The sequence below is a fragment of the Colossoma macropomum genome, unplaced genomic scaffold (genome assembly GCF_904425465.1).
Source record: "Colossoma macropomum unplaced genomic scaffold, Colossoma_macropomum, whole genome shotgun sequence".
NCBI classification, from domain to species: Eukaryota; Metazoa; Chordata; class Actinopteri; order Characiformes; family Serrasalmidae; genus Colossoma; species Colossoma macropomum.
The window spans coordinates 23,307,022-23,327,085 of record NW_023494789.1 but is presented as its reverse complement, the minus strand read 5'-3'; the positions used below and the strand labels follow the sequence as shown (position 1 = coordinate 23,327,085).

Sequence of the window (20,064 nt, the reverse complement as noted above, 5' to 3'; positions counted from 1 at the left end):
GCAGATTATTGTGCTTTTTGAAGCATTAGTCATATTAATTTCTTAGGACTTGAATACTGTGTTTAAATATTATTTTTATATTAATATCTGTGTTATTTCCCAGAATGTTACATTATTTAATTCTTATCTAATTATTTCTCAAAAATAAGCAAAATATCTAAATGATTTCTGGAAATAGCAAGTTATCTGCATTATTTCTTGAAATAAGCAAAATATCAGTTTATTTCTTGAAATAAGAAGTTAAAATAAGCAAAATATCTGATTTTTTTTTTAAATGTATATCAAATGCATTATTCTTGAAAAAAAGCAAAAAAGTTTCAAGTTCATTTGAAATACACAAAATATACACAAAATATTGAGAAAGGAGGGACCTATGTAAGGAGAAAAAAAATCCTCTCTGCTATGTTCAAATATATTTATATTAAACAATGTCAAATTATTTCCTAAAATATGGAAAAATATATAAATCATTTTTTTGAAATAAGCAAAATTTCTGCATTATTTCTCAAAAAGAAAGTAATATTATCTGCATGATTTCTTGAAATAAGCAAAATATTTGCATTGTCTCTTAAAATGTGAAAAATTATCTTCATTACTTCATTACTTCTTGAAGTAAGCAATATATCTGCATTATTTAAAAAAATTACTTTTAAAGCAAAATGTCCCTAAAATTCTTAAAATATGCAAAACGTATGTATAATTTCTTAAAATATAATAAAAATAAGTAAAATATCTGCATTATTTCTTAAAATGTCACATTATCTTTATTATTTCTTAAAGTAAGCAAAATCTGCTTTATTTTTTAAATAAGAAAAAACAATTCTTTCTTGAAATAAAAAAATTAAAAATCTAAAAAATAAATAGATTTTTTCTTGAAAAAAGCAAAATGTCATAATAATTCTTACAATATGCAAAATTATCTGCATAATTTCTTGAAATAAAAGTTAGCTCCTGATTTCTTGAAAATGAATATGCATAATTTCTTAAAATATCTGCATTATTCCTGGATAATATTATCTGGATGATTTCTTGAGATTTGCAAAATATCTGGAATATTTTTTTAAAAAAATATGACATTATGTGCATTATTTTTTGACCAAAAAGTCACATATTTCTTAAAATATGCAAAATTATCTGCATTATTTTTTCAAATAGAAGTTAGCTCCTGATTACTTGAAATGAAGGTAAAATATAAAAGTAAGCAAAATTATCTGACAGTTAACAACATGAACTCAGTAAAAACAAGTAAAACTGTCTAAAAAAATAAACCGATTTAACGCTTGTATTTTTGAGTCAATCTCATCATGAGACATATTACACATATTGGCATTTAAATTTTTCATTATAACGTACTTGCAGTGAGATGGTGGTGCACTGAATTTGCATGATTTAAATGTCAGCCTGTCATACATGAATAATATATTACATCCACACAATCGCTGTCTTTCATTACACTTGCACTTTGATAATAATCATGTTCATCAATAAACATGTTCCATATTTTATTCATGGCTCATTTAACTCGAAGCAGCTCAGTTTTGTGAGGGTTTAATTATAATGATGAAGACGAGTGCGGCCGTGTTCCTCCGCAGGCAGGCCAGCTGTGCTGATGCCGTATGTGAACGTGCTCACGTCTGAAGGCACATCTGCTCCTCCTCTGAGTCACTCCTGCAGAAAGGTAACCTGTCTGGACAGCGCGCTGTCACCTGGAGGCCGAGGACACCTGGAGCACAGCGCAGTACAAACTCTCTCGCAGGATCCCTTTGTTTCCATGAGACCAGCTGTTGCCATGGCAAAGAAAAATATATGTTGCATTGTTGTATGTCCAGGCATCACAGTGGCCAGCTCATTATACTAAGACCCATGTACTCAGGTACAGTTGAGAAGGGTTTGTACTTTCCAGAATACTTAGTAGAGTAATTTACTTCTCCCTCATTTTCAGTTTAGTCCTTAATATAAAACAGGAGACTTAACACTAGTGAAATCATCTGTCCATGCAGCAAGATCATTTTACTCAACGAGAAATCTTAAAATAAGTTCTAATCTACTAATAATAGTTTTTAGGGGTTCATTGACATAGAGTACTACGATGACTGGGAGTGTTGGTGCTGTTGTCCTTTCACTGTAATACTAACACTGTTAGAGCTTGACCTGCTTGAGTCTCTGTTTCACTCTCTTAACACTGTATACTGTAATCAGTCTGTCTTAACAGAACTAACTGCCTGTGTGTTTCTCTGCCGAGTAGAACAGCTGCCCATCCTGTGTGGTCTGATGCTGTTGCTTCATCTGCCCTGATCGGGTAGCCACTTCTTGCTATCCTGGACCATTCTGACCACCATGGAGCTTCCTCCTGTACAACGCTGTCCAAACCTAACCTGCATGAACTGACCCTCCTGATGATGCTGCTGCATTTTCTTTAATCATAGACATTGCTTCTCCTGCTTTTCCTTTCTTTCCGTATCTATTAATGGTCAAATCTCATTCTCTGCTGTTATTATTTCCTATCCAGTGTGGATCAGAGGAGGATGGGTTCCCTTTTTGAGTCTTGGCTCTCAAAGTTTCTTCCTCTTGCTCTTAGGGAGTGTTTCCTTGCTCTGTCGCCATTGGCTTACTCACTGGGGGCTTGGACCCGGATTTTTCTGTAAAGCTGCTTTGTGACAACACCTATTGTAAAAAGTGCTATATAAATAAATTTAACTTGACTTGACTTGGACTAATAAGTAGCTCTGATAAGAGTTCAAAGTTTTGAAATAAGCATAAATGCTGCTTTTTGATCAACACACTGAATATTAGCAAACTGTCCTGGCTGAGGAAGAAGAAAATAAATCAGTAATTTAAGTGGAAACTACACAATACTGAACACTTAAAAAGACATTTTGTCAAGGGTTCTTTAGTAAAAACAGTGGTTCTATATGGAACCATGAACACTCAAGGAACCATTTGCATGCTTAAATGGTTCTCTGCATGGTGAACTCATTCTTCAGATTGATGAAGGATGTGTTGTCTATGCTTCTGTGTAGATCTTTTTCAAAAAGTGTTCTACGTATCACTACAAAGAATTCCTCTGTTGTCACAATGTCAAGCTTGTAACAGTAGTAGAACCTTTTTGGTGGTATATAGAACCACACACAACGCATTCTCCATTAATCTGAAGAATCATTTCACCATGCAGAGAACCATTTAATCATACAAACAATTCTTTGAGTGTTCATGGCTCTGTATAGAACCATTGTCTTTACTACAGAACCCCTGAAGAACCATCTTTTTAAAAGTGTAGCCAAGTCAGGTACAGGAGCATGACAAAAATGACTGAAAGACTGAAAGACAAGCACAATTGGAATTGAATATTTTTTTAATATGCCTTTTGTGTAATTCCTAAATCAAAAGCAACTGAACTTGAGTTTGTGTCACTGAATCGTGAAACAAGGTTTTTAGTGAAAGAGAGAATGGTGCAGATTGGTACTCTATCTAATGTCGTTTGTTTTACAGTAAATTACTCAATTTTAAGATTTCCTGGCTAATTGAAGCATACAATAAAGACAAATTTGTGATTAATCTAAGAATAAACCATGAATTCAAAGATAGAAACAAATGAATAACTTTTAAAACAAGACAATTAATCTTATATTTTGTGGATGTAAGATTTTAAACCTTGGTAAACACAGAATTTCCAGTGTTATTCAGATTTTTCCATTCCACCTTAAACAGTGCAGGTGTTGCATTCCAGGGCCTCGCCCAGGCCATTTTAGGTTTTTTAGGTGAGCCCCTGTAAGGGTGAGGAACTGAGTGAACACAAGTGTCACAGAACTTACCCAGTAATTATTGCAGTCTGATGCACTTTGCTTTTTAAATAAGTAATGGCGAACAAAGATGCAAATCTGTAAATACTTCAAAATGCTTAATATTTCAAAACTGCTTCATCTGTGATGCACTACTGCTAAAACAACTTCATCACTTTACTTTGCTAGCTTGCTACAACCAACAACCCAGAACAACCAACGTATATTGTGCTTTGGATGATGTTATGGTGGTCAACCAGCACAACCATGCTGGGGTGACCAGCATAAACCAGCACCAGACTAGACCAGACTATCTGTCGCAAGGACATCTAAGAACAAGGCGCTACACCAAAGTTTACAGCCAGACAAAGTAATTATCCACAAAATATAGGGACATTATGTTCAAACATTGCATAAGCACACTAAGCTAGCCTAGGGGAGAATTCCCTGTTCGTGGCTGAAGCAGGTAAACAGTGATTTTCTCTGAATCCGTATTCGAGTGTCTATTTTTCCTGAACACACAGCATAACATCATAATAAGTTTATTTTTCGGACCCCAGAATTTTGAGACATTTATGGGGTCCAAGGGGTTAATTAGAGGGTCCTGGACCCTGTATTTCGCACATTGGTTTTAAAAGCTAATGCAGTGTAACAGCTCTGTTGTAATGAGAGTGTGTGGTGGTTAACAGCTCAGCTGAGAGAGAGAAACAGAAAAAGCCCAGCCAGGCCTGTTTATCCTCCCATCTGCTCTTTGTGAAGGTATGATGAGCTACACTTTTCTCATATATATGTGAATTCCATACTGTTCAGTAAATGGGGAGCGTCTATATCATCACACCAGCAGAGTAAAACACAGGCAGGCCATGATCTGCTGAGAGAAAGTGCTTTTTACTGAACACACCAGCAGAAAGGCCACCACCACTACCCACACACTCCACCCTGACAGTGACCCCCGTCCTGTGTGCTCTTTATACTGGTGCAGAAAATAAATGCCCCCTTACATTAAGCTGATGTGTTGGTGTCACTTCAGTCATCATTCAGCTCAACACAGAGTACACACAGGAAACTGGAACTGACCCTCTTTTTGTTTCATAGATAAAAACACTGGATATTTGAATGAGGTATTAACCGCCAAACTGGAAATTTCCCTGGTTTTCATTTCAGAAAATCTGATCTCCGTATGTTATACATAACTGCTGATACAACTTCATTACTTAACTGCGCTTGCTAGTTAGCATGCTAAAAGCCTACTACTAGCATTTTGTATGCTTGTTATGAAGAAAAGGACTATAATACATTGACACAAAACTAAGATAATACAATGGTTATCGTAATTTTTATCGTAAAGTTTCTTTAGTCTCTTGCGCAGCCATCTTGCCGTTTTCTTTTTTTCTCAAGGTCTAAACACTCTGTTTGGATTGTGTCTCTGAAAAACCATCGTTTAGAGGGTCATGTAGCCCTAACACTCCACCCTACCTCAACAAAAAGGCTGGACCAGATGTATGAGAGTAGGTTTGGGGAGGGGCAGCATATTAACCTTACCTTAGAAGTTAATAAGTGTTAATAAAATGAAATGTTTTTATGCTGCTACTTTTGATTGTTTTCTGTTTGTTCGTTTGTTTTAAAGGTACACTATATGGACAATTTTACACTTACAGGATTACACTTACAGGAGCTTTTATGAATCCCATTTTAAATCCATAGGCATTAATATGGAGTTCGTCACCCTTTGCAGCTGTAACAGCCTCCACTCTTCTGGGAAGCTTTCTACAAGATTTTGGAGTGTGTCTGTAGGAGTTTTTGCCCATTCATCCAGAAGAGCTTTTGTGAGATCAGACACTGATGTTGGCCTAGGCCAACCCCTGAAAAACAACCCCATATCATTATCCCTCCTCCTGGCATTCGCCAAACCCAGACTAGTACATCAGACTGCCAGATAGAGAAGCGTGATTCATCACTCCACACAATGCGTTTCCACAGCTCCAGTAGCGGCGTGCTTTACACACTCCATCCGACGCTTGGTATTGCACTTGGTGATGTAAGGCTTGCATGCAGCTGCTCAGCCATGGAAACCCATACCATGAAGCTCCTGGCGCTCAGTTTTTGTGCTGATGTTAATGCCACAGTAGATTTCTAACTCAGTTATTGATTCAGCAGAGCATTGGTGATTTTTATGCACTATGCACCTCAGCACTCATCACCCTGCTCTGTAACTTTACAAGGTCTGACATTTCATGACTGATTTGCTGTGGTTCCTAAACGTTTCCACTTTTCAATAAGACAAGGGAAGAAATTTTGCAAACTGACTTGGTGACATCCTATTACAGCACCACGCTTGAATTCAGTGACCTCTTTAGAACGACCCATTCTTTCACAAATGTGTGTAAAGACAGACTGCGTGGTTAGGTGCTTGATTTTATACAGCTGTGGCAATGAGCCTGAGTGAAACACCTGAATTCAGTCATTAAGACGTGTGTCCCAATACTTTTGTCCCTATAGTGTACTCGTGACTGTTGTTGCGGTCATTATATGTTACTTATACTGGTGGGTTTAGGACATACAACATCCTTTAAAAGTGGTTCTTTAGGGGTTCTTTAGTAAAGGCAATGATATGAACCATTTGAATGCATGAATCACAGAGAAAACCACCAAACCATACAAAAAACGTTAATGTTAGGTAAATGTTTCTGCTTACTACCTCCTTGTTTCCTGGGCAACAGCACCAAAGAGACATTTCCAGATCCAGACATCTTGCTTTGAAAAGTTGTTTTTTGGTGCCATCATGTAATTAGATTATATGGAGGTCTTTAATAATTAACCGTTTCATTAACTTTAATCCCAAAGTTTTGAATCCCAGAGTGATAATTAGCTCAGCTTGGTGCGAAGAGAGTTTGCTGAAGAGGCGAGGCTGACAGATCTTCTGGACTGGTGACAGCTGCTGGAGGAAAAAAAATGAAAATGGTTTAAATCTCTCCAGCTTAAGCCCCAGTTAGAAACCACAAATATAGCACCACAGCAGGCCCAGGGCTCCGAGGAACTCTGAGTGTGCCAACAGAGTGCACGGTAAATGTGAAAATTCCTCATTTCAGTGGTTGTATCTGTCATTATTTCTTTGAAACCTCTGTTATTGCTGGATAAAACTCAGGTTGGCAGGTGTAGCGGTTCCCCACTGTGGCTTTAACTGCTCGTTTGGATCACGGCTGCGCTATAAAACTCACATCAGGAACTGTGTGTGTGTGCTGACCAGAGATAAGCAGAAGAATCCCCCAACTTCAACATGATTTATCTCAATTAGAGAGCAGATAAAGCGTGGCCGCTCAGGGAGAGCTGATTAAGACTCTAACTGGAACAGCAGCTAATAAAACACTTTTCACAGTGCAGTCCTTTCGTAGTTTTACTATAACTGTCTTCTTATATCCTGCTGAAAAAAACAGCAAGGTCTAAGCTGGTCTAAGATGGTCTATTCTGGTTTATGCTGGTCTGGTGCTGGTTTAGTTGGTCACCCCAGCATGGTCATTCAGGTTGACCAGCATAACAGTGTCAAAACACAAGATATTGCTGTTGTCGGAAGAAAACCTTTTATCTTCATTTGATGTCCAACAACAGTGAAATGCTGGTTTTGCTAGTCTATGCTGTTTTTTCTAGCAGGGTAGTACTGAAATAATTCACATTATTACTAAAGCAAAAAGCTAAGAGAAGCCTTGATTCTCATAATTTTATAATGGGTGAGGGGTTAATTGTTCTTGTAGGTGCAACACATAAATCACTGTGCCTTTGATGTTTTTATAAAACAGCAAAAACATAAAATATAAATTTTTGAATAAAATATACAAAAGTTACAATGAATAATAATCACAATAAAGTGCTCTTCCACCATGATATGTAGTTCGTTTTAGACAACACTAGTGTTGCCAAGCAACAAGGAGCTATGAACTATGAAGTTTTTAAGTTTTTTTTATCATATAATATGAAAAAAAGCTCATAATACAGCAGTGTTTAGTGCAGAAGTAAATTATGCTCACCAAATTACCACCACAACCATAATCCTAGTATCCACTAATGTTAGCGCCTCTGTGTTGCATTAGCATCTAGCTAATGGTGCCACATATTAGTGTTTCCCACACTGGGTTTAATATTACTTATGGCAGATCTACAACAAAACAGCAGACAAGACCTTAAGTAACACATTATTCACTTTTTTTGCTTTGCAATTTTACAACAGACTGAACAACTGAATACTAATAGAGCAGCGGTTTAGCCCGTTAGCTATCTGTTTGCCTGTTTAGCCTGCTATATTTTATGCTAGTTGTTAATAAAAGAAGCTTTTAGCTTTTTAGTTTAAACAGAACTGGGTTCTTCTTCAACTATCAGTACACTTGGTGAGGCATGTGAGCAGAAAAACAGTCCATAGGTCTGCGATGAGTATTTTACAACTGTTTTGAGCTTGACTCAGATTTTAGCACATGAATTATCTGTTTCATAATGACACTTTTATTTCTGTAGCACATTTTAGACATTAAATTCAGTCCACAAAGACTTACAGTACATCTATAAATAAAAACAACATATAATGTGAGTCTAAATACAGCGTATTTGTTCATTCTCTCTCTGGGTGAGCAGGGTGGTCGTACATCTCCCGCGATCACTCAGCACAAGGCAGCCATTACTCGCGTCTTTTACACTACAAAAAAAACAATATCTTGGTAAGTGAAATCATTTTAAATTTCATCATGGGAATTTCACCAATTTTTCAACATTTCTGCATAGTTCAGTGTGTGAGATGTAAACAGAGTGATTCAGGGTGGTTTGGTGTGAAATGGTTCACATTTCTTTACAGTGGTGGTGATAGGAACCAGGGGTCGCCATGAATACAACACAAATATAGACATTTTATTTACTATCCAAAACCACCAGTGAACCTACACATGTCTTCTGAGTTTTATATGGAATGTTGATGATGGGAAAATCGTGGAAAATCTGAAATAATAAGTTTTCTTTTGGGACTATTTTGTTATGTATCCCTCCAATATGAATGGATTTTAAGGCGAAAACAATGTCTCAGTCATCAGGCAATGTATTCACAACCATTTCATGTAATGACTTTCTGTGAGGAAGCTTTTAGAGGTGGATGTCTGGTTCCTATCACCACCACTGTGAACAATTCTGACTCGCTTGGGTTTCTTTAGAACAGAGCGTTTCACACCAAACCACTCTGAATGACTCTCTTTACATTTAAGGTGCAGAAATTCAGAAAATCAGTGGAATTTAAATGTAGTTAATATGTTTAATATTTAATATTTCCAATTATGTGACTGCTGTAAGAATATAGACTATTTAACATTCTTATAGACATTTCATTTTGTGTAGAGAAGAATTACTTTTTTCAGACACTTTAGATCAAGTTAATTAAATCAAGTAAAATGGGAAATTAATGAAAAAATCTTATAAAAACTTACAACAATCATTTTTTGCATTGTAGGTGACACAATAGAAGAGTTCAGTTAGTGTTATTCTCCAAGCATCATGTTTTTTATCCCGCTCCCAAAAAAAGGTAAAAAAAACATGGATTATTTACAGAATTTACAGTACACTTATGCTGAACAATGTTCAAACTGTAGCTTTCATCTGCATCACAGTTTGCATTATAAATAAATATGTGCAGAAAACATCAGTAGTCACGAGCCTAGTACTAAGCTTAATGTCACAGTTCACCACTGGCAATGACGGCATATATTTACACATACATATATATTTACACACACACACACACACACACACACACACACACACACACACACACACATATATAATATATATATATATATATATATATATATATATATATATATATATATGCTGCACATTCAGTGTTAGATATATTACCTGCTACGAATATTGATGTTTTTCTGCATATAATCATTTCACATACCTTTGCCCTTTGACCTATCCTGAACACGCTGCTCTTTCTGCCTCTTCTAATTCACATCATGAGTCTGAAGATGAAGAGGTCAAACTGAAGAGCAGTGTAAAGGAGGATGTGAGCTCGAGGTCTCTATACAAAGATGCTTTGTTTATGCAATAGATCGCTGCTGTCGGAAGAAAACCTTGTATCTCCATTTTTGGCATTTTTCAGTTTTTGACATAATTTGAACATGCCTGTGCCCCTTTACATTTTGTACAAATTTCATGATGAATGGATCAAAAGAAATGGCCAAAAATGACTTGGAAAAAAGTCTGGTTCCATTGACTAAAATTGAAAGTAAAGAAGGTTTTTTCCTTCTCCTGTAAAGTTATCATTTTGCAGCGAGATCTTCCTCAATAAGCTTATAGATCTTCCTCAATAAGCTTAAACCCAGCCCAGATCTAACAGCCCTTATGATGTTAATTAGTGCTCAGCTACTGCATGTTCACACTACAGAGCTGGGAGGCCATCAGACCTGAACCACTGTCATAAGTGCTCCTAGATCAGACACACATATGGTATGCTGCCATGGTGACCGTAATGAGAACAGTCAGAACTGAATGCATTTCCACACTTCATTACGCTTGCCCATATCCCTGTGGTCATCGTCCAGAGTGGGCGGCAGGTCAACAGTGGCTTTGCAGGAATAATACACATGCTTATTGTCTGAACTTTGATTATTTACCTGAGTCACAATGTAGCTTATGAGTAATGGAAGTCTGTTACCCAATATCTTTTATCTTGTTTAAGCAGAATTCTGCCAATTTTTCAAAATTTCCTGTATAATAAAACAGCTAAGATGTAAACAAAGTTATTCAGAGTGGTCTGGTATGAAACGCTCCTTCTTAGAGAAACTTACCGAGTCAGAATTGTTCACAGTCGTGGTGATGACCAGACGTCCACCTCTAAAAGCTCCCTCACAGAAAGTTATTGCATGAAATGGTTATGAGTACACTGTCTGAGACATTGTTTTGTAATAGTTTTGAGAGCATTTTGGCTTTAAAATCCATTCATGGTGGAAGGGTACATGCAGGGTGTTGTGAGGCAAAATAGTCCCCAAAGAAAACAGAGTGATTCCGAGTGGTTTGGTGTGAAATGGTTCAGATTGCTTTACAGTGGTGATGATAGGAACCAGGGGTCGCCATGACTACAACACTAATATAGTCATTTTATTTACTATCCAAAACCACCAGTGAACCTACACGTGTCTTCTGAGTTTTATACTGAATGTTGATGATGGGAAAATAGCAGAAAATCTAAAATACTCTGTTTTCTTTGGGGACTATTTTGCCTCACAACACCCTCCATGTACCCATCCACCATTAATGGATTTTAAGTAGAAAATCTTCTCAAAAAAGTTAGAAAATCTTCTCAAAACAATCATAAAACAGTGTCTCAGACATCAGGCAATGTATTCATAACCATTTCACGTAATAACTTTCTGTATGGAGCTTTTAGAGGTGGATGTCTGGTTCCTATCACCAACACTGTGAACAATTCTGACTGTAAGTTTTTCTAGAATGGAGCGTTTTACACCAAACCATTCTGCTGAATGACTTTGTTTACATGTTAACAATTTAATTATGCAGATATTTCGAAGCATCTGTGGAATTCCTCATAAAGACTTGTATAGTGTTTCCTCAGCTCACTGTCCAGAGTCATCTGAGTGAGAGTGCCTCCGTCCATCAGGAGCGAGATGCAGTGTCACGCTGCCGTCCGTCGTGCTGGGGTTGATTCGAAAACGCTTGTGGACTGGCTGGACGGCTACAATGAGCTGCCTCTTGAAGTTGTCACTGAGCAGGATGTAAAGGAAGGGGCTAATGCAGCTGTTTGCGTAGCCCATGCTAATGGCTATGTTGTAGGTATAGTAGAAGGCTGGGCTGGGCTGCCGGATGCCCAGGTGAACCAACTGTAAGATGTAGTATGGAGCCCAGCACGTGAAGAAAGCCGAGCAGATGGCCACAGCCATACGGGTCACCTTCTTGGTGCGCACCTGAAGGCTCCGGGGTGGCAGCGGAGCTACGTTGGTGGACATGTGCTGGAGGATCTTGAAGAAAACCAAGCAGATGATGGCCAACGGCAGGGCAAACACCAGCAGAAACTGGTAGAGAGTGAACCAGTAGATGTCAGTGGAGGGGTTTGGGAGAAGAAGGGCGCAACCAACGCGTCCACCGGGAAGTGGCATGAGTCCGGCATACAGGATTAGAGGTGTTACGGAGATGACCGAGAGTAGCCAGACTATTACAACAATCGCCACAGCCACCCGTGGTGTCCGAATGTGGTTAAAGCGGATTGGATGCACCGTGGCAATGTAGCGGTCCAGAGTCATCACCGTCAGGATGTAGGTGCTGACCGTCTGGCTGTTGGAGTCCAGGGCGGTGATGACTGTGCACAGGATGCTTCCAAAACACCAGGAGCCCTCTCCCAGCAGCTGGTGGATGAGAAAGGGCATCCCCAGGAGGAAGAGAAGGTCCACGATGGACAGACTGAAGATGAAGATATCTGGGACAGTCTGCTTGGCGCTGCACTTGGTCCTCTTCACGATGGTGTAGATGACGAGGCAGTTGCCAACAATGCCCAAGAAGCAGATGATGCCAAAGATGCTAGGCAAAATGATGATGTCATACTGAGCCGTGCTGTTATCTGCAGAAAAACACAAGTATTAGTCCAGCACAATATTGTTAGCATGGAATCTTTTGAGATTATTTTGCCTATTATAAATTGAAAAGGTTGACATTGTTGAGTTGAATGGGGTGATTAGCAGTAGTGGGTGGTGTACTGGTTTAAATTCTTTCTCAGGTTTGAGTTTTGTTTTAGCTGTTGTACTTGTACAGCAAAAATAAGTACAGATAACCCGACGTACAAACAGTGCAAACCTCACTAACGCTATCCTGTTTAGCTAAGTGTCTGAGTTAGGGATGTTTTAAACACGTTTCAAATTAAAATGGTAGGGCAGCAGACCCTCAGTTGCCTCCCGCTGTCTAGCCTGTTTTCCCTGAATTAGTCTGTTTTGTCTTCAACTCAGTGGACATAAAGGAACACTAGCCTAACATAAACACCAGAGCACTTCTGTTTCCCACGTAGTGGCTAAGGAGCTGCCTGACTCGCTCAGCTGCATCAGATGATCTCGAAACAAGCCGTAGAGCAGCTGGTACTGAAACGTGAACGACTGCAATATTTTTCAAATTCCAGTAGCGTCTGCCAGTCCAGAAATTCGACGAAGATGCAGTTGGTTTCTTGTTCAAATTTCCCGTTCCACCTTAAATGGTACAGCCAGTACATTCAGGTGCCTGTACATGTGTCAGAATGTAACTGTCACTCCATTTAAGGTGGAATGGAAAAGTTGCCAAATAAGTAGCCAACTAAATCATTTAGCAGCGTTTTTGCTGTGCTTGTGGGGCTAATGTTAGAAGACAATGCTGACAGGTTGTATATATCTGCATGTTATTCAGTTTTGTTTTTGGTATTTTGTACAATAACAATGTCTCATATTTACTTTGGATTTACAGAAAACCTAAACTATATTGTGATATATATTTGTGGCCATAACACCAGAGGCATAACTGTCTCACTTTCCATACCTGGGGTGGCCAGAAGGGTAGCCATGCTGCAATCCAGGACGGCACTGACCCCCCTGGCCACCCCAGGTGTGGAAAGTGAGACAGTCTGCCGTCATCAGTCAGCCATCTTTAATAAAGCGTCAGTTCTGCCATCAGGCTAGCTATGCTGCATTTTGTGAGTTCAGATCGTGCCTTCAACATGGTGGTGGTAGTATGAGGTATGACTGACTGAGAGAGGAGGGAGAACTCTGAGAACTTGGGCTGGAGTTCTGGGCAGCTTCTGCCTGTAGCTAATAGGCCAGACCCCCTCATAACTGTAGCTGGACTGATGTAGGACTGAGGAACAGGGGAGAGATGGGGTGGCAGTGGGGATTGCGAACACTTTGTCACGGGAACAGAAGGTGAGGATGTGAATTTATAGGGCGTTAGATTGGAACAAGGAGGGGTTTTAGCCATGCTCCTCCACCCAAACTTCAGTTATAACATAACTACATTTAATATTTTGTGTGTCCTGCTGTGATTAGGATTATGCTATTTAATTGCTTTTTAAGGTTGAATACATGTATGTGTGGACAGTAAAGCACTTTTCTAAGTCACTCTGCATAAGAGTGTCTGCTAAATGCTGTAAATGTGTTGTAGGTTAGCTTATACGCTGCTTTCTGGCTACCTTTCTAGTCATTAGACTCATGTATAAGCTGTAGTGCAGGCAGCCTAAATGAATAACTTCTCTGGCCCGTCTGTATAAAACATTTTTCTTAAAGTTAACATTGTGCACTGATGCATTTAATTTAATAGATTCAAATATGTAATAATACATAACAAAGGCTCATGGTGTGTGCACACCCTCTGAAAAAGGGACTTATTACATTGTTTTATGTTGTTGTCTGTTAGTTATTGTCATCCCTGTGAGTTTGGTGTTCTGTATGTGCCTTTCTTGCTGTGTGTTTAATAAAGAACATGTCATGCAGCAGAATCATAGCCTCCCCTGTGTTTCCATTTCTGCTGACATCACAGCGTGCTACATAACACAGCTCTGTCTTTCAGTTCACTTTTGGCAGCAATTATGTTGATGTAATGTTTAATTCATGTGGAAATAACTGACAGATTCAATTATGTACAGGAAAAAACAAGATGTCACTTTTTTATATCATTTTGTTGCTATTTCGTTTTTTTCCTAGCAGCGTGCCGACCCAATTAAATTTCTGGGTCTTACCAGGCCGCAAGATTCTAAAGGTTCTAGCTGAACTCCTGCATACCACCACTACAAGTGACTAGCACTATCAAAGACAAGGCGAACAGTATGCAGACTGGACGAAACCATCAAAAAGTCCAATTTTAGGCCTGTCTTCAATAAATTGGCAACTTTGAGCTGAATATCAGTGTGAAAAGCAGAAAAGCAGAACCACACTGCAGAAAATGGTCTCTTGTCAAGTGAAATGATCTGAAATCCAGTCGATATATCTAGTGTTTCCCATTTTGAGACGGTTGTGCACTTATTATAAGATTATCTAGCTTACTTCTAGACTTTTTTCTCTGTTTTAAGTAATTTTATTAAATAAATGATCTCACTATACTAAGATGATTTTTCTTGACAACATACCATTTTTTCAGTGTAGGGGCTCATTATATTAGGGTTCAGTCAGAAGAAACCGAAGCAAATTATGCAGACCAAAAAAGTGATACACATATTTTCGTAATTGTCTCCGATACAATTAAAAAATCTGACATTGTTGGGAATGAAGTAGTGACATGAAGTCGTTTAAGGGTGATAATTGTGGTACATCTGGATCTTTCATGTCATTCCATGTTAATATGTGGTGTCTATTATGTCTATAATGTATCCTTCATCTTCATTGTTTTTACAGTATTGGGTAACACTTTACATTAAGGATACATGATCTGCCATCCTCTCATCATCTTGTCCTTCTTCTTCATCATGTTGTGTAAGCAGCCCTTGTATTTGCCTGTTTCTATCTGTCAGGTCTTGAGTTTATTGTTTTTGATTTCTTATGTTACCTTGTCTGTTTCTACCCACCTAGTGACTGTTTAATAAAATTAAAAGCTTACACTGACATTGTTTTGCAACTAGTCATCATTTGTGACAGTTGCCATAGTTTTAATTCATCTTTCATGTTAATAATATGCCTCCTGTATTCAGTATCCAGTTTTAACTCCTGTATTGATACACAGAGCCTCATGAGGGAATGGTTTATCCTACAGTTACCACTGAACTCAGAAATGAGTTAATTATTGGAGTGTCTTCTCTTGGGGTCATAAGAATCCTTAATTTTATGCACATTTTTGTGCTTTCTCGCATCTAGTACACCTGATTGAACTCAACTGCTGATTTACAAGCTCCTGTTGTGCTGGCTGAGGTGTGTCAGAGTGAGAAAAATACAAAACTATGCAGTGTCAATTCTCAATTCACTATAAAGAAAGCAGTGATTACTGATAACTCATAATGAATTCATAATGTTTGTGCCCCCTAAAATAAAGTGATTAACCAGTCACACTTTATTACTCATTAAATACTGATTCTTCATAATGAATTCATGTTTGTGAGCCTGAAAGTGATGAGCGATTACACTTTATTAGTGATTATATACTAATTCTTCATGATGAGTTCATAATGTTTGTGCCCCCTAAAGTAAAGCGATGAACCAGTCACATTTTATTACTGATTAAAAGCAAATAAAATAGCAGGGGTTAATCATTTTACTTACCAAAATGACAGTCATTCTTTTGTCCTCTCAAGAACAGTGATCAAGGATAGGTACAATATGGCTCATATGAAAACATGACATTGACGAAATTCACAGGAATAAAAAAGCATATTTTATTATCATCTTATGACTTCTACACAATACACAGAACGAGAGCACGTGAATCTGTCACTGTAACACGGAAAATGAAGAGAACCCAATATATACTGGTTCTGTCAGTTCCACAAACATCTGTAAAACGGACAGAACTGCTGGCTAATTAAAGTCACAAAGATATTCACACTGCAGCGGTGTTTCCAAATAACTCACACAGGCTGAAGGTCGAGTCTGTGACTCAGCTTTACTGAAAAACTCAGAACGGAGTACAAAATAAAGGGGAGAATACGGTGCTAGGTTAGCGCTCGGCAGTTAGCGCGCCCCCTCGCTGTCTCGGCTCAGTCTGTTTACTACTAGGCCATGTGAAGCAGTGCCGCCACACACATAGCCCTTCACAATAAGAGTCCCTGTCAAAGGAGGAATAACAAATGAACCAAGCAGCATAAAATTAACACGTGATTTTAACCAGACAGAATAGACGAGCCTGACGCCGTTACTACTAGAATCAGACGACGTTCGTGAGAAACACAAACACCTTACTATTAAAACGAAAAAGGTTTATTGCAAATAAGTAAGCACGAATTGAGAAATAATAGTTCCTGCAAATCCGTTGTGTTTCACCACAGATAACAGCTACATGTTTTACACGTTAGTCTAAAAAGAGGTGAGGCACGAACATACGTACTAGCACTCACTCAGACAACAATACCACGTGTAAATATTATATCTGTGATGTAAATTACGTATATAATACAGTATGCATATGCATAACTCACCTTTAAAAGTAAGAAAAATGCAAAATATTGCAAAAAGGGCGAAAAGAGAAATATTTAATTTTTTTTATTACTTCAATTATTTTCATTCGCTTCTCTTAAACGTTGTACTAGAGATATTTGCTCAAGACTCTATGGCCACTTGACATATAGCATTTAATGCAATTACTGGCACTTACTGGCAAAGAAAAATAGCAGTAATTTCCAGCTGCGGAAACAGTTGAAGTGTTACATTTCAAAATGCTGTGTTTCCATTAATAGAACATTTAGATATAGCACATTTTTAAAAAGAATAATAGATGTATAATGGGAAACACATTTTCATTTTCTGAAGGTGGTATTTCTCAGAATAACTATGGCATATATTAAGATAATTCACAGTTTTAATTAAATCAAATGCCTATTTCCGGAAATAAACTAGTTTACAGTTCATTAAACATACAACGGTTTATGTTTCTGTTGTAACAGTATGATATTGCAGTATGACATAGGTAATCATACATTGCATGAATAAAATGAAACTAACAGAGCTTCTAGCAGTTGTCCTAACATTCTTTTTGTATGCTTAATTAACACATGAATTCTTAATTAATTCAGGGCACTGAATAAAGCCTTTATTACCTTCATCTTCATTCATTAGTACATGTGTTAGTAGTTTAGTCTTGTGGTTATTAACATATGACTTATTCATTTGTTCCTGATTAATGACTCATTATTTTCTGATTAGTTATTCATTAGTAAATGCCTTAATTACTGACAGGTCATGTACCCTTAATATAAAGTGTTACGCAGTATTGTTTATTGTTTATTGTGAATCCTTACACGCACAGAGCTGCATCCAGACACCACCAACATCACTGTGTGGCAATTCATTCATCTGAACCATATCTCAGGGTTCAGATGAATACCCAACGGTCACGTACTGACCACACTTTTTTGGGGGGGAGGGGATTTGGGCAAATATTTGGTCACATAAATTTGCTGATTTGTTGCCAAGTTGATGATTTTCCAGGAGAATCGCATCTGTTTCTGCTCTGTTTCATTAAAACAGTGTTTATAATGCAGGTGGCATCAGATTTCTTAAGCTACACCAGCAGTTCACTCAGAACTCGCTACTGAACCCATCTGGCCCTCCAGCTTCTCCACACTGTAACTCTTTAACATCATCAAGCTCTAAGCATCAGAGGAAGATCACATTTGTACACATTTTTAATAGGTTATGTTAGAAATTTGTCATATATTAAACTATAATATAATATAATACAATATAATCGTACACATACAAAACACCCTCACATATAAGTAACTGAAGATTAAAAAAAAAAGAAAATTAACTTCATGACCTAATAAATAAAACGACATGGGAAATTACTATATGTACATTTGATACTGTTATGGTAATTTGTTAATACTTTAGGTTTATGTATATACTTTAAGTTGTAAATACTACTTTTGTAGTTGTATAATACTTTAAATTCAGCCTAAACATGAGAAATTTTACATTAATTTGACAATAATCAAAAAATCAAATCTAGTGCAATGTGTGTGCACATAAAACAGGCACTTTTAGATATATAGAAACCGGCTGCTTTATTAAGGAAGCAGCCAGTTCTGATCTGCTCGTATTTTAGTGTTGAACCTACCTGTGAGGCGTCCAGAGGAGTTAAAGATGAACAGAGACGAGTTTTCGAGCGACTCATTGAAGAAATCCATGGAAAAGTGGAGGAAAAAAGAAATAAGCGCTTTGGGTTAAAATTTAAAAAGAATGCAAAACAGACACCGAACAGATCCCTGTGATCATCTTCAGGAAGGAGCTATTCTGTTCTATGCGTGAGTAAAGTATCTTATTCCTATCAGTAAAACTAATTTTGTGTGTATCTTGCCGGAATGAGTGCGAGATCAGCTGTGATCTGCATCTGCACAGTGCAGAGCTCCTACAGGCGGGACTCCGCCATCGGCACAATACCGACACTCAGCGGCGGACAGAGGAACTGCGACACTTCGTACGGTTTAGTCATACAAACACGTTCGACAACAAAACAAAACACTTTGAAGAGAAACGGCTTTGCTCTACTGTACACATTCAAAAATTGAGAAGTTCAGGCCTCACTGATAAATAATAAGTTTAACTTTGTGGTAATCCATAATCATTTCACGTAATCGCTCTGACTGCTGCTGTGTTTCCATTACTCACCGCTAGATGACCTCATGCTCTCGCTGCTCTGTGTGGATCAAGTTTTAAAACAACCATTCACCTTTTAAATTTCTCTTATCAACGAATAAAAGTGATGAAACATGAACATCTGCGTATTTAGTAATCTAGTTAGTAAGTTAGCGAGTATATTTGTATGTTTCTAATGAAATACACCAATTTTTTCTTCGTCACTCTTAAAAAGATGGTTCTTCAACGGTTCTTTAATAAAGGCAATAGAACCACGTGTTCTACATAGAAACATTTCATTCTCAAATTGTTCTCTGCATGGTGAAATGGTTCTTCGGACTGATGGAGAATGCGTTGGTTCTGCATAGCACCAAAAAGTGTTCTTCTATTGTGACAGCGTCAATCTTGTAATAATAGAAGAACCCCTTTTGGTGCTATATAGCACCCTTTTCAAAAAGGTTCTATGTAGAACCACATACAACATCCATCAATATTAAGAACATTTCACCATGCAACAAACTATTCAATCATGCAAATGGTTCTTTACGTGTTCATGGTTCTATATAGAACAATTGTCTTTACTAAAGAACCCTTAAAGAACCATCTTTAAGTATAACTTAAGCTTATCTGTCATTAATACGGATGTAAAAGGTCATTAAAATAAAATTCATGCAAAAAAATTATGTCAAATATTCAATTGCATGAGGACATGCTTAAAGGACAACCCCACCAACATTTCAAAATGTCTGCATAATTAAACAGCTAAGATGTAAACAGAGTCATTCAGCATGGTTTGGTATGAAACACTCCGTTCTAGAGAAACTTACCAAGTCAGAATTGTTCACAGTGATGGTGATAGGAACCAGACGTCCACCTCTAAAAGCTCCCTCACAGAAAGTTATTACATGAAACGGTTATGAATTCACTGCCTGATGTCTGAGAAAATTATTTTACGATAGTTTTGAGAGGTTCTAGCCTTAAAATCCATTCATGGTGGAGGAATACATAAT

The 20,064-nt window shown here is 37.7% G+C and overlaps 1 protein-coding gene across 1 annotated transcript; it reads right to left on the bottom strand.

The window, feature by feature from the left end:
- Positions 1-11,386: 11,386 nt before the first annotated feature.
- mchr1a (melanin-concentrating hormone receptor 1a) lies at positions 11,387-18,606 on the bottom strand. Its single transcript, XM_036569471.1, has 2 exons — positions 18,537-18,606; positions 11,387-12,384 (listed from the first exon to the last, which is right to left on the bottom strand). The coding sequence occupies exons 1-2, from the start codon at positions 18,604-18,606 to the stop codon at positions 11,387-11,389; spliced, it is 1,068 nt and encodes a 355-aa protein (XP_036425364.1).
- Between the last annotated feature and the right edge of the window lie 1,458 nt (positions 18,607-20,064).